At 46.8% G+C, this 18,460-nt stretch overlaps 1 protein-coding gene across 2 annotated transcripts; it reads left to right on the forward strand.

Moving 5' to 3' along the window:
- Nucleotides 1-3,928: 3,928 nt before the first annotated feature.
- Nucleotides 3,929-17,849, forward strand: NONO (non-POU domain containing octamer binding). 2 transcript variants are annotated; one of them, XM_040442739.1, is made up of 11 exons: nt 3,929-4,073; nt 5,736-5,876; nt 5,958-6,151; nt 8,708-9,009; nt 10,772-10,867; nt 15,003-15,199; nt 15,561-15,645; nt 16,006-16,105; nt 16,554-16,593; nt 16,834-16,946; nt 17,039-17,849. In XM_040442739.1, the coding sequence occupies exons 2-11, from the start codon at nt 5,741-5,743 to the stop codon at nt 17,165-17,167; spliced, it is 1,392 nt and encodes a 463-aa protein (XP_040298673.1). In that variant the 5' UTR covers nt 3,929-4,073; nt 5,736-5,740; the 3' UTR covers nt 17,168-17,849. The 2 variants fall into 2 exon arrangements, with proteins under 2 accessions (XP_040298673.1, XP_040298674.1); XM_040442740.1 differs by having other exon boundaries at nt 3,946-4,073; nt 5,712-5,876.
- The last annotated feature ends 611 nt before the right edge of the window (nt 17,850-18,460 follow it).

Here is an 18,460-nt window from a genome sequence, read left to right on the forward strand (position 1 = left end):
CGGAACTACGGATGCAGACAGCACACGGTGTGCTGTCCGCATCTTTTGCGGGCCCCATTGAAATGAATGGGTCCGCACCCGTTCCGCAAAATTACAGAATGGATGCGAACGTTTGAATGGACCCCGACTGATGACAAGGCTTGTGTCACATCATAAATTAGGTGCATCTGTGGCAGTCCTTGTCCCTGGCTGGCACAGTTTTTCTTTAACATTTACACTGGTTTCCAGGCGTAAATGTTAGTAAATTTGTGGGGGATGGAGTCCTAGCACGGCCCCCGCCACACCCACGGTGTAAAAATGGCTGTGCAACTAAATATTGCTGCACAGCTAGTTAAAAAAAGGGGACTAAAAAAAGTCACAAGTCCCTTAGGCCTCTTTCACATGGGCGTCGCATGTGAGGGCCGGATAGGATGCGGGTGCGTTGCGGGAAAATGCGTTTTAATGCGTTTTGCACGCTCGTGAGAAAAATCATTTGGTACCCAGACCCGAACTTCTTCACAGAAGTTTGGGTTTGTGTAAATTTTTTTATTTTCCCTTATAACATGGTTATAAGGGAAAATAATTGCATTCTTAATACAGAATGCATAGTAAATTAGGGATGGAGGGGTTAAAAAATATAAATTTTTACTTACCTCATCCACTTGTTCGCGCAACCCGGCTTCTCTTCTTTCTTCTTCTTTGAGGACCTGGGAGAAAAGGACCTTTGGTGACGTCACTGCGCTCATCACATGGTCCATCACCATGTTATAAAGGAAAATAATAAAGATCGGGTCCCCATCCCGATCATCACCTAGCAACCATGCGTGAAAATTGCACCGCATCCGCACTTGCTTGCGATTTTCACACAGCCCTATTCACTTCTATGGGGCCTGTGTTGCGTGAAAAACGCACAATATAGAGCAGGGATGCTCAACCTGCGGCCCTCCAGCTGTTGTAAAACTACAACTCCCACCATGCCCTGCTGTAGGCTGATAGCTGCCCAGGTCCTCAAAGAAGAAGAAAGAAGAGAAGCTGGGCTGCATGAACAAGTGGATGAGGGGAGTTAAAAAAAAAAATGTTAACTCCTCCATCCCTAATTTACTTAGCATTCTGTACTAAGAATGCTATTATTTTCCCTTATAACCATGTTATAAGGGAAAATAATAAAGAGCGGGTTCCCATCCCGATCGTCACCTAGCAACCATGCGTGAAAATTGCACCGCATCCGCACTTGCTTGCGATTTTCACACAGCCCGATTCGGGGCCTGTGTTGCGTGAAAAACGCACAATATAGAGCAGGGATGCTCGACCTGCGGCCCTCCAGCTGTTGTAAAACTACAACTCCCACCATGCCCTGCTGTAGGCTGATAGCTGTCCAGGAATAATGGGAGTTGTAGTTTTGCAACAGCTGGAGGGCCGCAAGTTGATTATGCCTGATATAGAGCATGCTGTGATTTTCACGCAACGCACAAGTGATGCATGAAAGTCACCGCTCATGTGCACAGCCCCATAGAAATAAATGGGTCCGGATTCAGTGCGGGTGCAATGCGTTCACCTCACGCATCGCACCCGCACGGGCTTTAGGGTACTTTCACACTTGCGTTTTTCTTTTCCGGCATAGAGTTCCGTCCTAGGGGCTCTATACTGGAAAAGAACTGATCAGTTTTATCCCCTTCTATTCTGAATGGAGAGTAATCCGTTCAGGACGTCGTCAGTTCAGTCTTTTTGACTGATCAAGCAAAAGATAAAACCGCAGCATGCTACGATTTTATCTCCGGCCAAAAAAACTGAAGACTTGCCTGAATGCCGCATTTTTTTCCACAGGAATGTATTAGTGCCGGAACCAGCATTCAAAATACCGGATCCGTCCTTCGAGTCTGCGCACGCGCAGACCGAAAAAAAGGTGAGAAAAATAAATGCCGGATCCGTTTTTCCGGGTTACACCGTAAACACAGATCCGGCATTTCAATGCATTTTTAAGACTGATCAGTCTTAGGCTACTTTCACACTCGCGTTTGGTGCGGATCCGTCATTGATCTGCACAGACGGATCCGTTCAGATTATACAACCGCATGCATCCGCTCAGAATGGATCCGTTTGTATTAACTGTAACATAGCCAAGATGGATCCGTCATGAACTCCAATGAAAGTCAATAGAGGATGGATCCATTTTCTATTGTGTCAGTGAAAACGGATCCGCCCCCATTGACTTACATTGTGTGTCAGGATCCATTTGGCTCAGTTTCTAGAGATGGGAAGTTCGGATCTTTTTCATGAATCGGTTCATTTGAATCAGTTCACTCAAAAGAACCGATTCATGAATCGGATCTTCGGTTCACTTCCTGAGCCGGCAGAAGCAAGTGAACTGAAGATCAATGCGCATGCTCAGCTCATTGAATCTTCGGTTCACTTGCTGAGTCGGCTCTCAAGTGAACTGAAGGTCAGGAGGGACTGGCTCCTGGCAAACACAGCTCTGCTGCAGTGAATGCAGTGGAGCAGACTGTGATGTAGTGGCTATAGTTATTGCAGGGACTCAGAGAATTGTCTGAGAGTTTATTAGTTAAAAGAATCGTGTCACCGAGTCCCTACCACACTTCCTGCTCTACTACAGCATGTAGCAGAGCTGTGTGTGTACAGGGTGCATGTAGCAGTGTAGCATGATGCTACACTGCTGCATGCACCCTGTACACACACAGCTCCGCTACATGCTAGACTAATGCCCCCCGGACGGACTTGTCAGGAGACAGGGAGCCGCAGAGCAGGAAGCCTGGCGGCAGGGACTCGGTGACACGGACTGTGACTCATTCGATTCTTTTAACTAATAAACTCTCAGACGATTCTCTGAGTCCCTGCGACTCCCCCTGTGCTGTGAGTCAGTGCTGTCTGCCTCTGATTGGTTGGAGGGCAGGGAGGGGCGGGGCTAGCTTCCACTGTCAGCTCCTCTGCCTGCTGCTGCCTCTATGCTAATCTGACTGAGCCGTTTCATTCGGATCGGCTCAGTCAGAGGAATCGACTCTTCCGGATCAGTGAACTGAATCGGTTCAAAAGAACGATTCGTTCATGATCCGGACATCACTATCAGTTTCATCAGACGGACACCAAAACACTGGAAGCAGCATTTTGGTGTCCGTCTCCAAAGCGGAATGGTGACTGATTGGAGCCAAACTGATGCATTCTGAGCAGATCCTTTTCCATTAAGAATACATTAGGGCATAACTGATCCGTTTTGGACCGCTTGTGAGAGCCCTGAACGGATCTCACTAATGGAAAGCCAAAACACCAGTGTGAAAGTAGCCTTACAAATGCAGTTGGCATACGTTTTGCGTTCAGGCGACGGAGCTGCTTGCCGGATCACTCTGCCACAAGTGTGAAAGTAGCCTTAGTAAATGTGCCCCACAGTTTGCGAAAAAAGCACCATGATGGCGAATAGAAAGTGTGCGGTTATTCTTACAGCCCAAAAATATTCGGCAACAAATTGGTTTTGTAAACCCAAACCAGGAAAGAAACCATAATGAAACGGTTTGCAGTTTGCACCCCTCTTCCAAATGCTGATGATTAGTACTGAGGCCTTCCATTTGCCGCCAGCAAGGCATTCATTGTATACTTTGGATATAAACACATTAAGTACACAGCACAAGCCGCCTGTACGACCGGCACAGCGGACGTAACGAGAAAGGCGATGGCCTGAGGCCTCCCTCCCGCGAACCAATCTTTTGTTGGCTGCTGGCCTTTCAACCAGTTGCGCTTGCGCAGAAGCCTCTCTATTCTTCTCTTCCTTCAGCTCTCACACAAACTTGTCGAACAACAGACGTCCTGCTGTTCACGCCCACTGTCGTCACTAGGTTAGAGCGGCGAAAACTGGCCAATCACAGCGCGGCATAGACTTGTATTTTGAGTGGCGGTTGCTGGGACCAATCCTAAAGCTGAAAAAAAAGCTTCGTGTGAGCACGTAGACCAATAGTTAGACGCAAAAGGCCCGAGCCTTGGTTGTGGCCAGTTTCCGTCGGGTAGGCTGGAGGTTCCTTTCGTGCGCGGGAGGTCGTGGGGCTGACTCTGAATATCGTGTGCTGCGTGGTAAACCTCAGGCTGACAAGGTAACGCTTCTCTATGGTACAGCGGCGGCCGGGAGCGGGAGGTGCTGGCCCTGAGCACGCGTTCCGCGCGGTCTAACCGCCTTAGGCTTTGTAGGCCCAGACCGTGCATGCAGCAGGAGGGCCGGCTGACGGGATACTGGGCGCCCATCAGTCCGTGGCTAATTAGAGGGAATAGAATTAGAGCCCCTCTCATTCATGACTAGGGCTGGGCACATGCTCATGGGTGGAAGGTAAGTGAGAATGGCTGGTACTTACCGCTTTACATGTAAAACTGAAAAGATGGCAGCGTCCTCCTGGTCTGTGTGATGAGGTGGCACCATCAGATCTTGTGCGGAACCTGTATGGGATCGTAGGATCATAAAGGAGCTGACTGATCACTGGGGATCCCACTATACTTCCCCCCCACTGTGGTGATGAGGGACAGGTGGCCCCCAGTGATCAGATGCCCCTTTAAGGCTATATTCACACAGGGCATTGCTCCATCCTTCTGCCATGTTTAATGTCAGGTGACCATGGTTTATTCCTACTGGGGTGTCCTATGAAGACCACCTCTGCTAATAGGCCCTATTGGGGCATAGAGGTACCACCCCTTGGCAGGAAGCAGACAATGAAGCCCAGTCATCTGAATATGTGCCATGAAATGGGGCATTGTTCTGTAGGGATATGTGGCAGATCATCTGATGTGTGGGCCAGCTATTCCTCCGAAAACAGAATGGTTTTAAGGATGTCTTTCAGACTCCCAAAAAAGGGTCATCTACCAAAACCATTGTGCTGACATCTGGTCAGTTCAATGGGAAATGTGCCCAACATGAACACCGACCATATCCTCAGACTCCTATGAGCCCAACGTAAGGGTGGGATACATGACATACTGTATTAAAAAAAGAAATGGAGTCATTGTTTATATTTCTCAGTGCAGAAGGGTGATGTATGCGACTGTATTATTATTATTATGGTGCCAATCAGTCCATAGCGCTGTACATATGATAAGGGGTATACTTACATAATACATCTGCATGAACAAGACGCGGTACAGATGGAGAGAGGGCCTACAATCTACAAGGTATGGGAGAAGGACACAGGAGAGGGATAGAACTGTATATAATGATGGTAAATGTCAGGGCTGCACATCTGGAGCTACACCACGAGTGCTGTGAATAGAGCCTTAAAGGTGGATTCACATCTCAAGTATTTGTGGTAGAATGGGAGCCCCCCGACCCATCCCGCTCACAACCACGTCTTACCTTGTGAAGGGGTCGGTGGGAACCGCCGAGCTCACAGCGTTAAACTATTTCTGCAGCCTCCATTCACTTCTGTAGGAGTAGCGGACTTGGCTGTTTCTATAAGACTGGCCACCTCCACAAGCCTGGATGTAGCAGTGTTTGGGACCGGGTCGGGATCCTCACAATTTCAGACCTCGATATGGTACCCGCACCTACATTGGACGTTTCTAACATATTCTGTGGGTATACCCCTTTCACCTCAATGCCTGTATGAACCATTCAATAATATACTAAATACCCCCATGCACATGGCATATAATGGATACGTTTTTTGTTTTTACTTTGCATGTGTTCTTGTTACATTTCAGTCTGGTAATATTGCTGCCCATGGTAGTAATCTTTGAGGTTTCTCCAGGTTGACTTTTTTTATTTATTTCAGTCAAAATGCAGGGAAACAGAGGCTATAGGATGGAGCAGCAGAACCACGCTCATAAGAGGCCACCGCATCATCAGTCCCAGTATCACCAGTATGATCCCGACGCTGAATCCCCTACTAATGGACAGCAGAACACCAGCTCCAGTAAGTACTAGGGCTGACATAGCCAGTGACTGGTCCCTGTGGCTCGCCGGCTAGGTTTATCTTATTGTATTTGTTTCCTAGATGAAGGAATCACTATAGATCTAAAGAATTTCCGGAAACCAACTGAAAAGACTTTCACTCAGCGCAGTCGTCTCTTTGTGGGTAACCTACCCAATGATGTTACAGAAGAGGAAATGCGGAAATTGTTTGAGAAATATGGAAATGCAGGCGAGATCTTCATACACAAGGACAAAGGCTTTGGTTTTATCAGGCTGGTGAGTAATGTTCTGTGGTATTATACATGGGATTTAAAGGGTTAATCCTACCTGCCTTTCATGGTTGGGGTGAGAATAACCACCAGGGATAGGTGGAGTTACGGAAGTGGCCGAGCGGCTGGCGCTCTGCTGTTTCCGTGACTCCCATAGCAGTGAATGGTGGCTACACTATGGAAGTTACGGGAACAGTGGAGTGCAGCCTATTCATATGTTTTCATGACTCTGGAACTTAATGTGTTTTTTCCTATCTCAGCCATGAAATGCCAGGGTGGGAATACCCCTTTAATATATGTCCGGTAAGTTTCACTGCAAGCTGCCTCTCTTCTGCTGCTGTGAGAACTATGAAATGGGCTCCCAGCAGTTCAGTTGCTGGCAGATAGACCTGCAGTTTTCCAAAGGTCCCGACCACTTCTCCAAGGCCTTGCTCACATTTCTGTCACCGTAACGACATTTGTGACAGAAGATATCATTGAAGGATCTTTTTCATCCGTGTTTGCCCTCCGTGTTTTCCATATTCCGAGTACACTGCTCGGCTGAAAAAATGGTTTCCAGAACATCTAGCAATGATCTGTGAAAACCACTGAAGGAACACAGATGCCGTTCATGTTCTGAAAAAAACCACCAAGGCTACTTTCACACCTCTGTTGTGGAATTCCAGCACACTGATCCGGCAGACAAGTGGGGAATCGGCCAGACACGAACCGCAGCATGCAGCAATTTGTGTCTGGCCTACCCTCCGCTTGTCTGCTGGAACGGCGTACAGATCTCCGTCTGACCTAATATACTTAAAGGGAACCTGTCACCTGGATTTTGGGAGTAGAGGTGAGGACATGGGCTGCTAGATCGCCACTGGCACATCTGCAATGCCCAGTCCCCATAGCTCTGTGTGCTTTTATTGTGTCAAAAAACCAATTTGATCCATATGCAAATGAACCTGAGATGAGTCCAGCGTGAAGGAGCCCAGCACTGCCCTGCATCCTCAATCTCCTCCTTGCTCCCCCGACGTCACAATAGAGCGCCGTAATCTCGCGATGGGTGAGCTAGCGCCTGCGCATTGTCGGCATAGTGTTCCTTCCCTGTGCTGGCATCAGCCTCAGGGAACGAACTACACATGCGCTAGCTGGCGCATCGCAAGATTATGGCACTCTAGCTGTGTGACATTAGGGAGCAAGCAGAAGATTCTGAGGATGCGGGGCTGGGTTCCTTCACAGTGGACTCAACTCAGGTTCATTTGCATATGGCTCAAATCGGTTTTTGACACAATAAAAGCACACAGAGCTATGGGGACTGGATATTGTGGATGTGCTAGCAGCCCATGTCCTCAGCTCTATTCCCAAAATTCAGGTGGCGGGTTCCCTTTAATGGGGGCCAGCGGACATTCCATACGCATCCGGCAGTGCCGGATCTGGTGAGTTCCTGAATGCTGTTCTCTGCCGGAATTCACAACGGAGGTGTGAACTTAGCCTTAATACGCTACCCTTAAGACCCTTTGACTTCAATGGACATGTTTGGTGCACATCAGGGAGCAAAGTGGAAAAATGATGTGTGAACACGCTAAAGTCAATGGATCCGTGAGCTGTCTATGGAGGACACGAACAGCACATGTCCCTGATTCACTTAAAGGGGTTATCCCATCTTAGACAATGGGGGCATATCGCTAGGATATGCCCCCATTGTCTGATAGGTGCGGGTCCCACCGCTGGAACCCGCACCTACAAGGAGAACAGAGCGCAGAAAGTGGAGGGTGCACTGCGCATGTGCAGCCACCCTCCATTCATTTCTATGGAGCCGCCGAAATTAGCAGAGCGCTGGCTCGGCTATTTCCGTCGGCCCCATAGAAATGAATGGGAGCAGTGGCTACGCATGCGCGGTGCGCTCCCATTCACTTGAATGGGAGAGGCGGGGAGCTGCGCCTGGTGGTGGACGGACTCTGGGAAACCCGGGGTCCTCCAGCCACGACTCTCCCCGGCTCCGTTCTCGTTGTAGGTACGGGTCCCAGAGGTGGGACCCGCACCTATCAGACAATGGGGGCATATCCTAGGTTATGGGACCCGCACCTATCAGACAATGGGGGCATATCCTAGCGATATAACCCCTTTAAGTGTGAACAAGGCTTAATGCTGGATTTACTTTGGATATATAATGGAGACCACAGTGCTGGTTTTCTTAATTGCCCACCAGACGTCTGTCTGACTTGTGAAACATTTTCCTAAAATTGTAGTGTCACTTTACTGAAGTACTTTTCTGAACAAAGGATTTTTTTCCCCCCGCTTGGTCCATTTGTAGTCTGATTTGTTCTGTCATACCATGTAACCTGCATTCAGACTGAATCCTACAGCTTTTTATGTAAGGACTGGTAGTCTCAAGACTAACATTGAGCATCTCCAAGGAATGCACGGCGAGTCTGACTTCTGGTTGACACATAAGACGCTGTAGGATTTGGAGAGTTCTACTATTTGTCTATTTTAGGACTTGTTTGACTGCTTGGTGTTCCTTGAGCCACTGCATTTATGTTAAAATCCACACGGGTGTTACCACAGCTCTCTCATTTTGTAGGAAACACGGACTCTGGCAGAGATAGCGAAGGTAGAGCTCGATAATCTTCCTCTCCGTGGTAAACAGCTGCGTGTCCGCTTTGCCTGCCATAGTGCGGCATTGTCTGTGCGGAACCTTCCTCAGTTTGTGTCTAATGAGCTTTTGGAAGAAGCCTTCTCAATGTTTGGCCAAGTGGAGAGAGCTGTAGTTATTGTGGATGATCGTGGAAGACCAACAGGCAAAGGAATTGTTGAGTTTGCAGCTAAACCTGCAGCCCGGAAGGCTCTTGACCGCTGCGCTGATGGGTCTTATCTTCTTACTGCGTAAGTAGTGAAAACAACTTATTTTTTTATTTATTTTTTCCTGACAGCAAGACATTTACAGTCTTTTTTTGATTTATAAGAAATATTTTTCATCAGACCTCATATCAGCCCACTCAGAGCCTTATAAAACCTCAGGTTAGCCCGTCAGTACCCCCAATCGGACCTCAGGTTAGCCCGTCAGTACCCCCAATCGGACCTCAGGTTAGCCCGTCAGTACCCCCAATCTTACTAAAATAAAAAATCATCTTACCTGTCCTGCTCCGCGGCTCCTCTTCAGCTGTTGCGCTCCCATCTTCCCGGCATGCGTGCAATGTCAAGTCATAGTGCGCGCACTACGTCCTGACGCTGTACGGGGTCAGGACAGTGCAGCGCCGGCCAGAAAGATGGGAGCGCGACAGCTGAAGAGGAGCTGTGGCGCAGACCAGGGAGGGGGTAAATATTACCTGCGCTTGTGGCGCTTCGCTCCCTGCTCCTAATACATACTAGTGAGCGCTTCCATAATGGAAGCGCTCACTAGTATTTGTTTTATAAGACGCACTGACATTTTCCCCCACTTTTTGGGGGGGGGGGGGGTGTGAGTGTGTCTTATAAAGTGAAAAATACGGTAACTAAACACTAGTCTGTCCAAGCATGTTGTCCCCAATGGTGCCTTGTCTTGATTTTGTTTCAGGTGTATGTGTGTTTATTCAGCATGTCTACTGTATGCGGAGCAGTTTTTTCAAGTCAAGGAGGCACTTGCAGCCTCTGAGTTAGGGCTCATGCTGGCCGGGTCCGTATTGCGGTCTGCGATATACAGGCCCCGGCTGTGTTTGCACTGCATCGCGGATGTTGACCCCATTCACTTGAATGGGTCCGCAATCCAGAAGTTCCAGTGCGCAGCGGAATCACCACAGAGTGCTTCCGTTGGGTTTCTCTCCTTGCCTCAGCACCACAAAAATAAATGGAACATGTTCTCTTTTTTTGTGCTGCAGACAGATAACGGACCCATTCAAGTTGAATATATTCTATTAAATATAAAATATCTTGCTGTCCAGTTCCATTCAATATGACTACAAGCTGTGACTGGCTGTACATTTTCTGTAGCCTTCAGGCAAATGCTGGTTTGTCAGCTATTCCTTCCCCCTCCCCCAAATACACACATACGCTTAGTACATGTGTTCTGAATGGGGAGGAGAAGTAAACCGCCTCTACCAGTGGTTTATCTCCTGTGAGAGAAAAGGATTGACGTATTAAAATCCAACTCCCCAATCGTTTTTTCTGCCGTCAGAGTTGGAACACCATCATTGACACTTGATTGGTGATCAGAAACCCTTGGCACTCCAGCTGTTGTGAAACTACAACTCCCAGCATGCTCCCTTCACTTCTGTGGAAGTTCAGAGAGGTTGCTGACCTCTGCACTAGATGCTTGGCTATCGTAAGCCACACAGCAAGTGGCTGATGTCCTAAGAATTTGTCCTGCTTACAGCTGCTAGGATTCTGTTGATTGGTCCTAAGTTTTAGATATGACAGTTCCTCTCTGACAGCCTCCTCCAATGTAGGGTTTTCTTCCCATCTGCTTTAGAACTTAAGCTGTATTTCCAGTACTGCTACCACTGACCGTGATATAAGGGAGGCTCTACCCGCACTGATGTGTGCCAGGATATTGATTGCCTTCTAAGTGACAGATGGCTGCAGACAATAAGGGGTCGCTATTCAGTGTCTCACTCCATTCACTAATTCATTGTGATTTCTAAAGCTATTATTTTCTCATCCTTATGTGCAGCTTCCCCCGTCCTATAACTGTGGAACCTATGGATCAACTTGATAACGATGAAGGATTACTTGAGAAACTTATTCCTAAGAATCAAGCCTTCCACAAGTATGTACTTTGGTTTCTTGCTGCTAAGCACTATTTCGAGGGGTTTTCTGGGATTTTGATACTGATTGTTGGGGTCCGACATCTGGGATGCCAGCCTATGATCAGCTGTTTGAGAAGGCACCTGCATTACTGTGAGCTGTGGGGCCTTCTCTGTGCTTATCAAGCACAGCACCGTACCTTGTATTGCTTCAATGGTGCTAAGCTGCGATACCAAGCACCTATCCTGATAGGTAATCAGTATCAAAATCCCAGAAAACCCCTTTAAGTTTACTAGATCCTCCTTATTTTGTGCTGCAAAAGATTGTTTCAACTTGTGTGTTGATACCTTCTGTCCATGATAGGTGTGTTGTGTTTTTTTTTTTTTTTTTTTTTTCTTTTCCTCCCCTAGTTGGTCAGTTCACAGAAATAATATCCTGCGCTACCAATTTTAAGCATCATTTACTTTCTTAGTTGTAATATAGGATGTTGGGTTATTGAAGTCCAAGTTCTGCTGGTTCATAATACATTGTAATGAGTCTCATGACCTATGGACGCCTGCCATTATAGTATATATGGAAAACAATGGGTGAGCAGTCTAGATGATATGCAGAGTGCAAGACAAATGACCTACAGACTAAGGCCTCATGCACCCGACCATTCAGTTTTTTTGCCGATCTGCAAAACACAGAAGCCGCCCGTGTGCCTTCCACAATTTGTGGAACGGGCGGCTTATTGTAGAAATGCCTATTCTTGTCTGCAAAACGGACAAGAATAGGACGTGTTATATCTTTTTTTGCGGGGTAACGTACCGGAGCAACGAATGCAGACAGCACACAGAGTGCTGTCCGCATTTTTGCAGCCCCATTGAAGTGAATGGGTCCGCATCTAAGCCGCAAAAACTGCGGCTTGGATGCGGACCAGAACGGTCGTGTGCATGAGGCCTAAGTCTGATTTGACACCAGCGTATTCAGTCCTTGACAGCAGTATTTCCTGGGCTGAATGCTGCTCCTGTAATGATTTATAATGCTGTGTGTCGCTCGTGAGCTCCGTTTGAAGGGGCTCACGAGCGGCCCTGAACGCAGCCGTCCGGCCCTAATGCATTCTCAGTGGAGGCGGATCCACTGAGAATGCATCCGCCTGCCAGCGCTCAGCCTCCGCTCCGCTCAGTGAGCGGACACCTGAACGCTGCTTGCAGCGTTCTGGTGTCCGCCTGGCCGTGCGGAGGCGAGCGGATCCGTCCAGACTTATAATGTAAGTCAATGGGGACGGATCCGCTTGAAGATGACACCATATGGCTCAATCTTCAAGCGGATCCGTTCCCCATTGACTTTCAATGTAAAGTCTGAACGGATCCGCTCAGGCTACTTTCAGACTTAGAAAATTTTCTAAGTTATAATGCAGACAGATCCGTTCTGAACGGATGCAAACGTCTGCATTATAGGAGCGGATCCGTCTGATGAAACATCAGACGGATCCGCTCCGAACGCTAGTGTGAAAGTAGCCTAATCTCTACTGATGGCATTATGTGAGTAGAATTCTTAACAGCCGAGGTCGGGCCTAAACACACAGCATTATAAATCTTTTATAATGCCTTGAAGTCGTATCAGAGGAGCAGCGTTCAGCCCCAGATATATTGACACACATCGCGTATTTCAGCTTAAAGACATGTACAGAACGTCCAGTATATGTAATCACAAAGGTCACGCATCCAGTATTTGGAGAGATGAGTTTTGATACAAAAACCCAGTTAAAATCCTGTATACAGAAACAACCAATGGCGCAGTGCTAATTAATAAGCGAGCCCCATAAGCCAGTAATGGACCTTTCCGCTGGATCAGGGGTTGTCCTCTCCAAGCATTGGTGGCATATCGCTAGGATATGCTATCAATTTCTCATAGGTGTGGGTCCCACATCTCTAGAACAGAGCCCGCAAAGTGAAGGAGAGCGAACTGTGCTTACACCACCGCCCTCCATTCATTTCTGTGGGACTGCCAAAAACAGCTGAGCCTTGGCAAGCTTACCCAGTATGCATTAGTTTTACTATATTATCTGTTGCACTATTTAATTGCCAGTTTTGCGGTTCCATAATATATTGTAATAAGAATCTCTTGACATATGGATATCTGCCTATTTCTGTTGCTTATATTAAAGAGGACCTTTTCATGCGATTTTTATTAAGGGATATATATACCTGTACCTGCAGTTTTTTTTTTTTTTTTTTTTTCCTCTCTGGCTGCGACGCTCCGATTGGATCACGGCACAGCCAGGGAGAAGGGGACGTAGATTGAGAAACCCTGGCGTCTCCTCCTCTCAGTATTAGAGCATAGGAGGCATATTTTAAAAAATCAAGCAGGTTGGCCGCATCAGCGGGTGGTACCCCGCAAGTACAGGTATATATCTCCCTTAATAAAATTGCATGAAAGGTCCTCTTTAAAGGGTTTGTCACCCCACAAAACTCTTTTTTTTTTTGGGATAGTTATATTCCTTATAGCGCGATATAGGAGAATATAATAGTCTCACTTCCTTTCATGCGGCCGATTCTTTAGAAAACGAAGTTTTATAATATGTAAATGCGGTCTCTACCAGCAAGTAGGGCGTCTACTTGCTGGTAGCCGCAGCAGAAATCCGCCCCCTCGCCGTGTTGATTGACAGGGCCAGCCGTGATCTCCTCCGGCCGGCCGGCCCTGTCAGTATTTCAAAAATCGCGCGCCTCTGGTCATTCGGCGCAGGCGCTCTGAGATGAGGAGGCTCGTCTCCTCAGTGCGCCTGCGCCGATGACATCACCGAAAGAGAAGACTTCATCGGCGCAGGCGCACTGAGGGAGTTCTGAGGAGACGAGCCTCCTCATCTCAGAGCGCCTGCGCCGAATGACCAGAGGCGCGCGATTTTTGAAATACTGACAGGGCCGGCCGGCCGGAGGAGATCACGGCTGGCCCTGTCAATCAACACGGCGAGGGGGCGGATTTCTGCTGCGGCTACCAGCAAGTAGACGCCCTACTTGCTGGTAGAGACCGCATTTACATATTATAAAACTTAGTTTTCTAAAGAATCGGCCGCATGAAAGTAAGTAAGACTATTATATTCTCCTATATCGCGCTATAAGGAATATAACTATCCAAAAAAAAAATGAGTTTTGTGGGGTGACAGAAACCCTTTAAGTTGGCACCAGTATTGGTGGAGGAAGCTCCTGTCACGTCTTCCATTATTGTATATACAGTTATAACTAAATGTATTCAGTGTTTCTGTTCCGAGAAATGCTCCTGTCAAGCTCTTGTGTTCAGCTGCACAAATGGCTGATTTTGGGTTGTCCATCTCAAGAAATGTGTTTAAATGTTTAAGTAGCAGAATATACAACTTGCTGAAACTCTTCAGTTAACCAAGGTGGCCCACCCTCTCCGTTCCTGTCCTGCAGCTTCACGTACAACTTGTACTGGACAGCCAGGTATCCCTTTCTGTGGGACCTGTTCTGTGTGTGAAAGCGGCTGATGAGGGTTTTGGCACAGATACTGAAACCAGTCTATGCATTGGTTATGACAAGGGGGCTCGCATTGCATTTAGAGACTACCTGCCCATTTCACATGCAAGACTGATGTACTGACATAGGAAGACCTATCCGGTTTAAAGCACAAAGCTGAAGTAAAGCTGTGGGACATGGGCCAGAAGATGACAGTGGGGAACTGGGGCACCTTGAGTGAGTAAGGCCTCCTGCACACGAACGTGTGTGCCCCGTGGTCGTGCTGCGGGCCGCAATGCACGAACACCGTCTGTGGGGCAGCCGCAGCTGATCGCGGACCCATTCACTTTAATGTGTCCGCAATCTGGCCGTTCTGCAAAAAGATTGACATGTTCTATCTTTTTGCAGAACGGAAGTATGGGACGAAACCCCACGGAAGCACTCTGTAGTGCTCCCAAAGGGTTACGTTCCGCATCTCTGGATTTGGCGACCCGTTGAAGTAAATGGGTCCGCATCCGTGTAGCGAAATGCACACTGAACGGTGCCCGTGTATTGCGGGTCCGCTATACGGCAACGGGAAGCACACATTCGTGTGCAGGAGACCTAAGTTGTATATTTTGATATTTGAAACGCTTAATGTTGTGTCCAGCTAATGGGGATGTATCTTCAGTTTTCTCTGATTGGTCTGTGTTGCTGTTGTAGGGAGAGAGAGCAACCTCCTCGCTTTGCTCAGCCTGGAAGTTTTGAGTATGAATATGCAATGCGCTGGAAAGCTCTCATTGAAATGGAAAAACAGCAGCAGGAGCAGGTAGACCGAAACATTAAAGAAGCTCAGGAGAAGATGGAGCTGGAGATGGAGGCAGCAAGACATGAGCACCAGGTTATGCTTATGCGGCAAGGTAATTGTCTTGGAAGATGATGGATAGTATAGAGAGAAAATTTGACAGTGACTACATATATTATATATCTAATGTGGGCATATGATAAAATTGGCCTGGCAACCCGGGACAAAAAGCAATGCTCTAAACCAGGCATCCTCAAACTGCGGCCCTCCAGCTGTTGCAAAACTACAACTCCCAGCATGCCTACAGGTATCAGCCTACAGCAGGGCATTGTGGGAGTTGTAGTTTTACAACAGCTCTAGGGCTGCAGTTTGAGGATGCCTGCTCTAAACTTTCAGTGGAAACTCCTCACTATGTTTATGCCCATGCTACTCAGTGTGTTATTTCCACAACATTCATGCCCCTGCTATCTTGGCAGATTTAATGAGACGCCAGGAGGAATTGCGTCGATTGGAAGAAATGCATAATCAAGATGTACAGAAGAGGAAGCAGCTTGAACTGAGGTAAAGTTTCTCTGTGCATGTTGCACTTTTTTAGGGCTCATGCACACATCCGTAGCAGTTATTGCAGTCACTAAACACTGATACCCGCCATGTGTTTAGCATTTTACAGCATGTCCGATCCTTGTCCGTAAAGCAGACAATAGGATTTGTTCTATATTTATGCGAATGCCACAGAATGGACAGCACATAGTGTGCTGTCCACATCTTTTGTGGCCCTAATGAAGTAAATGGGTCTGCATCTGACTCGCAGAAAATCTGCAGATTGGATGCATAGCAAAAGTTGTGTGCATGAGCCCTTACTGGCGTACAGATGAAATGTAGCATCATCCATGTGCAAACCATTAAATGTTTCCTTACCAGGCACGAGGAAGAACGCAGGAGACGTGAAGAAGAAACTCGTCGCCAGCAAGAGGAAATGCTCAGGCGTCAAGAAGGCTTCAAAAATGCTTACCCCGATTCAGTAAGTCATATGATGAGTCCTGTAATAGAAGTGTATTTGTCCATGATACATGGCTTTCACGCATGCTTTGCAGAGAATGTTATATGTTAAAGTATATTCCCACTGGATTTTCCGCACAGATTTTGATATTTACCATCAAATCTTTGGGAGAACCGCATGTGTTCCACCTCCCATTGTTTTTCAATGAGCTGTGTCATAATTCATACAGGGCAGATGTAAAGTCTTTGGAGCGGGTGGAGAATGTTGCAGTTTCCACAGCAAATGCACAGTGGATTTTTCTGATATGTTTCCACCATCTGAGCATGCTCTTGGTAGTTACGATAACATGATATGAGGCTATAGAACTACCTTTATGCTTTCTATGAAATTCCTGAATTAAGGCAGCAGTAGAAGCATATTTACAAAGTGACACTGAGATTGTGTAACCTAGGCCTGTTTCTTTATTTAGAGGGAAGCTGACATGAGGATGGCACAGATGACTATGCCTGGTAAGTGCAGATTTTTTTGGAGCCGGAGTTCTGTTTTGCAGATAAAGAGGGCTTTTGTCCAGGAAGCATGTTACCAAGGAGCTGAGCAGATCGATATATAGATTTGTCGGAAAAGATATATATTGGTTATTGAATCTTTCCCCATAAAACTATACATCTCCTTAGCTCATTCTGCTCTCTAACATGTTGTCTGCAGATTGCATTTCATGGCGAGGGCTCACTCTCTATGGTCTTATCTAGGGTCCATGGGAATGAACAATCGTTCATCACTAGGCAACAGCAATGTCCCTGCAGGAGCAGCCGCAGCAACAGGATCTGGTGCCATGATGCCCGAAGCAGCTGCAATTGGCATGGTGTGTTAACTTTGGGGATTTTTTTTTATTTTTTTTTACCTTTTTGAAATCCTTATCAGTAATGACTTAAATATCTTGATCTTCTTTTCTAGACTCCACCGGCAGCTGACCGCTTTGGCCAGCCCGCCAACATTGAAGCCCTTGGTGCAACTAATCAGCAAGCTTTCCAGCGCGGCACACCAGGAGCTGACTTTGGTCCTAATAAGCGTCGTAGATACTGACAGCCTCTTTTTGTTTAGTTTTTTTTTTTTTTAATGTCATCAGCCGTATGAGTTGCCCAAGATTAGTGTGACTGGATTTGTATTGGTAGTGTTCATGTTGTAGGGCATTTTCTGGTGCAAATGGAGACCAGTCCTATGTTTTTAGGCACACTTTGGGGAGGGGATAAGGGGTGGGAGGGAATACTGCTTTAAAACTGGTGACCTTCTAATGTGAACTTCACAACAAATATACTGCTGACCATCTTTTCTAGCAGAAAAGGCTTAACCCCTTTTGGACAATTCTAAGCTGTAAATTGCCACTGTGCCTCCCATTCCCACCTCTTTGGTCCACCATACCTTTTGAGTTATTGTTCCTGAAAAGCAACCACATAGCTGACCTGAGCTTTTGTGGTAAAGATCATATTTTTTTTATATGTATTTTTTTTTCCCCCATTCTGGACCATACTGTATGTAGTATTGTTTTTGTATAATGTTTTTTATTTCTACATCATGATAATTTTGTCCACTTGGCTAAATGTTCTAGTGTAAGGTATCACTAAAGTGTCATGGCTTTTCATATGTTCTATTAACCTTCCAATGGCATCACATCACCTCCCTCAATGTCTAATCCTCAGTATTTTCTGGAGGAGTTTATTGATTACTTGGCAATGTGGAAACAGTTCATAAATAAATGGGATTTTAAGATTTTCTTTTTTTTTTTCTTTCCCAGTCTGGTTTACTTGTTTCTTCTATATATTAGCATAAGGTCTGTAAATGACGAAGTTAACAATCTCCACATAAAAATGTAAATGAGGCAGCCTGAAGTCAAGTGGTGGTCTGCGCAGTGAGCCTCAGAAGTCCAATAAAGTGCAGCTGGGCGCACTGTGCAGGCGCCAAAAACAATTGAGGACAGCACAAGCTTGAGATATCGGGTGCATCGTCCCTGAAGGATAAAAAAAAAAATCTAAGTTGGCCATCAGATGACAGAACAAAAGACATTTGAGTCAAGACTTGTGCTTCAAGAAGAGTTTTCCAAGATTTAAATACTGATAACCTATTCTCTGGATAAGTCATCAGTATCTGATCGGTGGGGGTCTTACACCCAGGATCCCTGCAGATCAGCTGTATGAGAGTCTTTGAGTGCCACAGCCTTCTCCGTGATCGCCAAGCACAGCGCTGTACATTGTATAGTTGCTGAGCTTGGTATCGCAGCTCGGCTCCTTTTCAATTCTATCGGGAAGAGTTGCGTCGGGGGTCCCAGGTGTTGGACCCCCACTGAGCAGATACTGATCAGTATTTAAGTCTCTGAAAACC

This window comes from Bufo bufo, chromosome 8 (assembly GCF_905171765.1).
Source record: "Bufo bufo chromosome 8, aBufBuf1.1, whole genome shotgun sequence".
Lineage (NCBI taxonomy): Eukaryota > Metazoa > Chordata > Amphibia > Anura > Bufonidae > Bufo > Bufo bufo.

Excerpts from the sequence above, each read along its gene's own strand:
- NONO (XM_040442739.1), top strand. The coding sequence starts at position 5,741 with ATGCAGGGAAACAGAGGCTATAGGATGGAGCAGCAGAACCACGCTCAT. Across the intron at positions 16,106-16,553 it reads AAAATGCTTACCCCGATTCA|AGGGAAGCTGACATGAGGAT; the intron begins GTAAGTCATATG and ends TTCTTTATTTAG. Across the intron at positions 16,594-16,833 it reads GGCACAGATGACTATGCCTG|GGTCCATGGGAATGAACAAT; the intron begins GTAAGTGCAGAT and ends GGTCTTATCTAG.